General features: G+C 38.3%; 2 protein-coding genes across 2 annotated transcripts; one reads left to right on the plus strand and one right to left on the minus strand.

Annotated features, from left to right (window-relative positions):
• Nucleotides 1-4,251: 4,251 nt before the first annotated feature.
• Nucleotides 4,252-5,268, plus strand: LOC127168499 (putative nuclease HARBI1). The gene is made up of 3 exons (XM_051115422.1): nucleotides 4,252-4,921; nucleotides 5,008-5,198; nucleotides 5,260-5,268. Exons 1-3 carry the CDS (start codon nucleotides 4,252-4,254, stop codon nucleotides 5,266-5,268), a joined length of 870 nt encoding a protein of 289 aa, XP_050971379.1.
• Nucleotides 5,269-5,410: 142 nt separating this feature from the next.
• On the minus strand, nucleotides 5,411-6,386 carry LOC127168717 (nuclear apoptosis-inducing factor 1-like). Its single transcript, XM_051115763.1, has 2 exons — nucleotides 5,855-6,386; nucleotides 5,411-5,770 (listed from the first exon to the last, which is right to left on the minus strand). Exons 1-2 carry the CDS (start codon nucleotides 6,201-6,203, stop codon nucleotides 5,427-5,429), a joined length of 693 nt encoding a protein of 230 aa, XP_050971720.1. The 5' UTR covers nucleotides 6,204-6,386; the 3' UTR covers nucleotides 5,411-5,426.
• Between the last annotated feature and the right edge of the window lie 1,391 nt (nucleotides 6,387-7,777).

Genomic DNA, 7,777 nt, shown 5'->3' on the forward strand with positions numbered 1-7,777 from the left:
ACTTTTATTTTAAATCGATTAATTGCGACTAAAAATAAAGTCAGAATAATGAGATAAACTCAGTTCTGAAAAAAAACCTTCAAACTGCAAGATACAAACTTTCTCACGATACTGAGTTTACATCTCAGAATTTCGAGTGTACATCTAGCTATTCTGACTTTTTTCTCTTGAATTGTAAGATTTTGTTGTTTCTGCCATGAAATAAAAAATAAATAATAATAATAAAAACTATTACATTTTTTTTCTTACAGTTGCAAATGTATATCATATGTATATATGTCAGTTTATATCTCACAATTCTATTTTTCTCAGAATTCTGAGTTTACATCTTGCAGTTCTGAGATTATATCCCAATTCAGCCACAAAAGTGAGAATTCCGAGAAATAAAGTCAGAATTGTGAAATATGAACTCAAACTTCTAAGGAAAAAAATATCTGAATTGCAAGATATAAACTTAATCTTGCAATCCCAAGTTTACATCTCAAAATTCTGTCTTGTTTCCTCTTAATTCTGATAATTTTTTGTTTCTGCCATGGAATAAAAAAAAAAAATAGATTTTTTTTTTGCAATTAATTTTTTTACTTTATATCTCACAATTATTTTTATTTTCCTCAGAAGTGCAAGAAAAAAAAAAAAAAAAAAAAAAAAAAAAAACTGTGAGATATAAACTTCAAGAAGTCTGAATTGTGAGATAAAAATGTTTTATCCCATGGTGGAAACAAGTTTCCACTGATTTCCAGCACAGTGCAGGAGGAAAAGACTAGTTTTGAGAAAACTGCCTTTAGTATTGTAATTAAAATCTACAGATGGAAATAAATAAATAGTAGGAAGTTTTGCACTAGACAGAAAGAAGTCTAGTTATGAAAGCCCAAAATCTCAAAATTGACCATGGTTTTGCCAGTGATGTCTTGCCATAACACAAACTTGATCATCAGACCACAGGTAATCGGTTAACATCATGTAATATGTAACCTATCACACCCCCCTTGTGCATGTTCATGATAATGCCTTGCAAAATGAAGAAAACAAACACTCGGCGAAGGACATTTTATCACGCAGGGTCATCAATCATAATTATAATCAGAGTGTATTACCTCACCTCTGCCTGATGGACGTCTGATTAAATGTCCCCTGGCTGTGGTGAATAATTGAATTCTGGGATGTCTGTGTGGTGAGCTCACCGTAATAGTGATACAGGGTTGATCTTTCGGCTTCTCTTTGAGCTCACCAGGTATTTTACTGAACTCTGGAATATCAGCTATAATTGGAAAGACAAAAAAAACATCAATTAATGGGAAAATAATTTGTTATGACACCTGAAATTAATTTTTGATCAAAGGATGGCAGCAAATCTTATGAAACCATGTTTATGAGGCTGCAGAGAGCTGTTAATGGCTCCAGTCCAGAGCGCAGGTCAGTCCACTGCTGTACCGAGATCAACCCTCCAGGTGTCAGTGTTTTCATTGGCCAGAGTAAATGTAAAGAAAGCTTGACTGAACTGCATCTGCAGGTTATAAAAGGGAATCTGAACAATGAGCTTAAAATTCTGATATTTTGATGGTTATTGCTGTTAAGCATTGAACCATAACTATTTTCAGAGAGATCTATTAAGGTTAACATCCTTTTAAAGACAATATTTGTAATTTCATCAGTAAAATTGTAGCATACGAATTAATAATTAATATCAAGTACAGAACAGAGCAACAGAGCCCTGAAAATTAGAATGATGTTTTATACAGTTTATATTAATTAATATACTATCCACCTTATTTTTGCTGTAGGAGTTTACAAATTGTAAATATTATGGTGTGGCTTCCGGTCTCATCCGCGTCAAGCTATTTTTAGTTGTACAAACCACCTCCTTTTGTTGCTAGACATTGCAAATTGGTGTGTCTTACCATATTATTTTAATGTATTATCTTAATTATGAACACTGGTTTGTAGTGCAAACAGTTTTACGATTTACTGCATGTTATGTATCTCGTTATTTCCCTATAGTGGCTAATGAACCGGAAGTCTTGCACATAGGCTTACTTCCACGTTGAAGAATAAGATGGATAGGCATTATCCAGCTTACCAGATGCACAGCACATCAGCTGCTGGACTGTTATCGTCGAAAATGTAAACTCTATCGCCCAGCGATATATTAAAAAAAAGGAACAGTACATCTACTATACTTGCATAAACTTAATGTAAAGCAGTATATACAGAAATTAGCCATGGTTTTATTATAGTAAAAGTGTACTAACCACATTTGTTTTTGTTTGTGTGTGTGTTTTGTGTTTTTTTTTTTTTGTTTGTTTGTTTGATTACTTTGATTACTAACCACAGTTTTTACTCCAAATACAGTAGTTAAAGTATAGTTGGTGTAGCAAATTCAGGGTTAATGTGTGGTTACCATGGTTTCTCTATAGTAACTATAGTATAGTATAGTTTTTTAAAGGAGAAGTCCACTTCCAAAACAAAGATTCACATATAATTTACTCACCCCATTGTCATCCAAGATGTTCATATCTTTCTTTCTTCAGTCGTAAAGAAATTATGTTTTTTGAGAGGAAAAAAACATTTCATTTTTCTTCATATAATGGACTGATATGGTGTCCCGATTTTGAACTTCCAAAATGCAGTTTAAATGCGGCTTCAAACGATCCCAAATGCAGTTGTAAACAATCCCAGCTGAGAAAGAAGGGTCTTATCTAGCGTAATGATCGGTTATTTTCATAAAAATAATACAATTTATATACTTTTTAATGTCAAACGCTTGTCTTGTCTCACTCTGCTTAAAATGTTTTTGTTCCGGTTCATGACAGTTAGGGTATGTCGAAAAAATCCCATCTCATGTTCTCCCTCAACTCAAAATCGCCCTTTATCGCTGTTTTACCTTTTTTATTAAGGGTGTTTGATCTTCTTTGCATGTTCACTTTGCAAACACTGGGTCAGAACATTTGCAGCGATGTAGGATGATTTTGAAATGATTTTTGAAGTTGAGGGAGAAAATACAATTCGAGTTTTGCGACATACCCTAACTGTCTTGAGTCAGAATACACAGAGTTCAATGAGAGCAAGGCAAGACGAGCTTTTGAGAATAAAAAGTATTTAAATTGTATTTTTTTAATGAAAATAATCGATCGTTTCGCTAGATAAGACCCTTCTTCCTCGGCTGGGATCGTTTACAACCACATTTGGGATCGTTTGAAGCCACATTTAAACTGCATTTTGGAAGTTCAAAATCGGGACATCATATCAGTCCATTATATGGAGAAAAATGCTGAAATGTTTTCCTCAAAAAAACATAATTTCTTTACGACTGAAGAAAGAAAGACATGAACATGTTGGATGACAATGGGGTGAGTACATTATATGTGAATCTTTGTTTTGGAAGTGGACTTCTCCTTTCAGGGATACTATAATTGTTTTATTGTCACAAAATTGTATTATCGCACATCCCTCTGTATACAAATGTGACTGTTTGATTTATTTATTTTGCGCAAAATGTAACCATATCATCAATCAATTTTTTTTTTTTTTTTTTTTTGAAGCTCCACATCTTCAACGTGGTAGTAAGCCTATGAGCGAGACTTCTGGTTCATTAGCCGCTACAGGGAAATAACGAGAAGAATAACAACATGCAGTGAACAGTAAAACTGTTTGCACTACAAACCAGTGTGTTCATAATTAAGATAATACATTAAAGTAATATGGTAAAACGCACCAATCTGCAATATCAAGCAGCAAAACGAGCTGTTTTGTACTGCTAAAAATACCTTGACGCGGATGAGACCGGGGGGCCTCATTTATAAAACTTTGTTACGCACTGATTTGATCTTAGAGTGTTCGTACGATCAAATCCACGTCAAAGTACAGATTTATAAAAACCGTCTTTGACGTGGAAAAGTACTTATCTCCACGTCAGATTCCATCTTGGCGTACGACCGTTTCCTTGTGGTAATGCCTGGTATTGCAGATAGTTCAACGCACGGGCAAGGAATTTCATATAAAAAAGACAATCTTGCCTCTTTCACTGAAATATGATTACGATTTGGCTGATATAAGCATAAGCACCCTTCCAATACTTTAAACCTATTTTTAATAATGTTTTATCGTCATGTTCATCAATTACAGAATTACAATCAAATCAATAGGCTACAGTTCATTCATTATGGTACGATTATCATACATTTAATTCCACACGTGTAAATTATTTTGTAGGCTATAAAAACTGTCATGGTGGGTTGGGTTTTAGTAGGAGACATGGCGGCATTGGTCTTGTTAGAGGATATTGCCAACCGTGCAATACGGAGAGAAAGAGTTTTTCGTGACCGCGCAGACTTTTGGGCACATGATGACACATGGCTGATAAGCAGGTACCGCTTGCCGAGAAGGGCTTTGTTAGAGCTTTGTGCTCAAATGGGCCCTCATCTACAGAGACGCACCCGACGCAACCAGGCCATACCCGTTCAGGTGCAGGTTTTGTCTGTTCTTGGGTTCCTGGCCACAGGAACGTTCCAAAGAGAAATTGGAGACAGGTCGGGAATATCCCAATCAACATTTAGCAGAATATTGCCTGATGTTCTTCGCGGAATTATTGGCCTATGTCCGCAATTAATTCGATTCCCATATAGTGCCCAGGAACAGCGAGACGTGAGGCAGGATTTCCTGCGTAAAACAGGGTTCCCAAACGTTATTGGTGCGATAGACTGCACCCATGTTGCCATACGAGCTCCACATGTGAACGAGTACATGTATGTCAACAGGAAAAACTTCCACTCCATAAATGTGCAGCTCATTTGTGATGCGCGTATGGCAATCCTAAATGCTGTTGCGCGCTGGCCAGGGTCAACGCACGATTCTTTCATCGTGCGTAATTGCAGTGTTGGAAATCGACTGGAGGCCGGAGCGGGCAGAGACGGCTGGCTTCTCGGTAAACCCTTTTTAAAAACTTTTGCCCAATTTATTTTTTTTTTTTCAGGGAGCATACGGTAAAATTAATAATTTCTACGACAACAGGAGACCGAGGTTATCCTCTAAAGACATGGCTGCTCACCCCGATTGCGCACACGGAGACAGCCGAGGAGGCCCACTTCAACACTGTACATGCTCGTGCGCGGTCGGTAGTGGAGCGCAGCATAGGCATGCTGAAGGGAAGGTGGCGATGTTTGGATGCATCAGGAGAGAGACTGTTATATGACCCCGAAAAGGTTTGCCAGATAATCCTAGCCTGCTGTGTACTACACAACATGTGTTTAAACCATGGCATAGAACTACTAGAAGAGGAAATGCGCATGGACGAAGATGACCACCCTCCCCTCCCTGCTGACCGTAACGCGCACATTACTGCGCTGAGAAGACGGGAAGTGATTCACCAATTATACCAACAGGTAAATCATTTTGCTGAGAATAAACACAGACGTTCACATTTTAGGTTTTTATTTAAGCAATTTGTTCCAAGTACCCGCAATTGCGGACAAAGTTTGATTCATTTCAACCAGAGCATGCCGGACTTGCCGAAGCTCGGTAACCACCTCACTAACAGACTGGTTTAAATCCCTTTGTGTCTGTAGGACTGCCTCAGATAAAACACTACCACGGGTGGAAGAGGAAGTTGAGGGTCGGAGACGCGCACGATGGGATGGGGATGAAGCGGCTGGTGGTCGCAGAGGTCTTGAGTGTGATGAAGATGCGGCCTCTGGTGCGGATATTGCAGGTGCAGCTGCTGTTAGGGAGGCAGTCCGACTGCAATGTCCAGCTCGTCTCTGTAAAGACCCTTCGTCTGAATAAATAAACATATTGAATTATAACAATGTTTGAAGATTCATTATTCAATTAAGACACTTCATTTGAACCAAACACATACCTTCTGAACCTTCTGCAGACAAAAGGTCGGTGTCGCCCTCCTCATATATTCCCTTTACGGCCCCCTCTCCAATGATTGCGCATATTCTCTCATCCTCCGGACTCAGTTTGCATGTGGGTCCACCACCTCCAGTAAGCCTCACTTTGGCCATATGCGCCGCGATGCGTTTCTTTGATTGCAATTTCAAATCAGCCCATTTTTTCTTCACCTCTGGCAGGGTCCTTTGTTTTCCCCCGCCACCAGACAAACTTCCAAATAACACCTTTCCCCGCATCTGTAGCTCCATCAACAAAACGTCAATTTCAGCCTCACTATAATTTGATTTCTTGCGCTTCTTTTTACTTGCCATTGTCACAGAGTTTTTGCTTTAGGAATGAGCTCATTTTATATGTTAATTAATTAAGCAGGGGCGTTTCGACGGCGGAACATTCAGCTGCACACAATTCCACGATCATTTGTGATTTATAACCGAATGACTGGCGTACGCATGGATTTCGTGCGTACGTTCGTTTTCTCTGAATCGCTCTTACGATCAAATCAGAAAAGTTCTTAGATAAAATCAAGGATGGTTTCTACGCAAGTCTTTATAAATGAGGCCCCGGAAGTCAGACCATAAAATGTACAAATGGCCACGCCCACTCTTACGGGAAAAATAAATCACTTCATTCTAATTGTTAACAAGGCCTTTGTAAACATTAACATCATTATTTTCTGTAATGTTGCTTTGTAACAAGACAGGTTTTGCACTTACATCACAATTTGGTCAGTTACTTGAATGCACGGGCCATATTGGCAATACTCAGATGCTCAGATACAGCAGCATGGATTGCATGGTTAATGTACTACTGAATATGTTGTTCTGCTAATTTATGGTGTCTAAACCACGGAAAAAATGTGTGGAAGCTGCTAAATCAAAGAGAAGGAAAGGGTGCAATATTTTGAAGTTAATAGGTGGCAAAGATACGTACGAGCAGTATTAATTAAGATATTAGTCTAATATTTCACCTACCTGACTGGAAATTATAAGAACGAACACAAATGTTGTCAAGATTCTTGCCCTGGAAATCCTGGTTCAGTTTGGCCAACCACAAACGCATTTTGTTCCTCAGACAGTTTTTTTTTTTGCACTTTTCTCCTTGTTTTGTTATAACTTTTGTCAGACTATAGTACTCCAAATGTTTTTCCCAGTCCGGTATAGCCCAAAACATGACAATAATTGACCAATTTTCAGCAGCAATAATCAGCAAAACATGCAAGTTTCGTTCGGTTCAGTGGCATTGTTTACATTCATTGCCACCAATATGAAACGTTGCGAATGCACTCTATATTGTAAAGAGCTATACATATAATTTTGACTTGACATTGGCCAGTTAGTAAAATTATTAGTGTAGTAATAACTCGGTAGTTCTGTCATGGTCCTGAAGTTTCTCAGCATTGCTCATTTTGGATTATGTGACACCCGGTAAAGGCCCTTCAGCAGGAGTGTCAAATCCTGCTCCTGTAGGGCCACGTCTGCAGAGTTTAACTCCAACACTCCTGCCTGTAATTGAAGTAATCCTGACGACCTTCAGCAGAAATCTCTTGTGTGTTTAATTAGGGGTGAAGCTCAAGTCTGCAGAAATGTGGCCCTCCAGCTGAAGGATTGACACCCCTGTCTTTGAGCTACTCTGATGCTGATGATATGGATCATGTGTTTTAAATCAGGGAACCATCCCAGATGTGCCATTCTGGGTTGAGAGTCACTGGTTGTCATATTTTCATTGCAAATACTTTTTATTCCCTTTGTCTATTTCCACCACTGAAATTAGTAACACTTTTTTCAGTATCAGATTTGACAGTACTCCCATACAGTACTTTAAGAACAATACTTTAGAATGATTTTTTGTTCCATAACTGCCAGTTGTGCATGAAGACTAGCTAATG

Source organism: Labeo rohita, chromosome 7, assembly GCF_022985175.1.
Source record: "Labeo rohita strain BAU-BD-2019 chromosome 7, IGBB_LRoh.1.0, whole genome shotgun sequence".
In the NCBI taxonomy this organism is placed as follows: Eukaryota; Metazoa; Chordata; class Actinopteri; order Cypriniformes; family Cyprinidae; genus Labeo; species Labeo rohita.

What these genes read in the sequence shown, in the direction of transcription:
- LOC127168717 (XM_051115763.1), bottom strand. Translation starts at nt 6,203, where the DNA reads ATGGCAAGTAAAAAGAAGCGCAAGAAATCAAATTATAGTGAGGCTGAA. An exon ending in GTCTGCAGAAGGTTCAGAAG is followed by an intron (nt 5,771 to 5,854) that starts GTATGTGTTTGG and finishes TTATTTATTCAG; the next exon opens with ACGAAGGGTCTTTACAGAGA.
- LOC127168499 (XM_051115422.1), top strand. Translation starts at nt 4,252, where the DNA reads ATGGCGGCATTGGTCTTGTTAGAGGATATTGCCAACCGTGCAATACGG. An exon ending in CAGAGACGGCTGGCTTCTCG is followed by an intron (nt 4,922 to 5,007) that starts GTAAACCCTTTT and finishes CTACGACAACAG; the next exon opens with GAGACCGAGGTTATCCTCTA.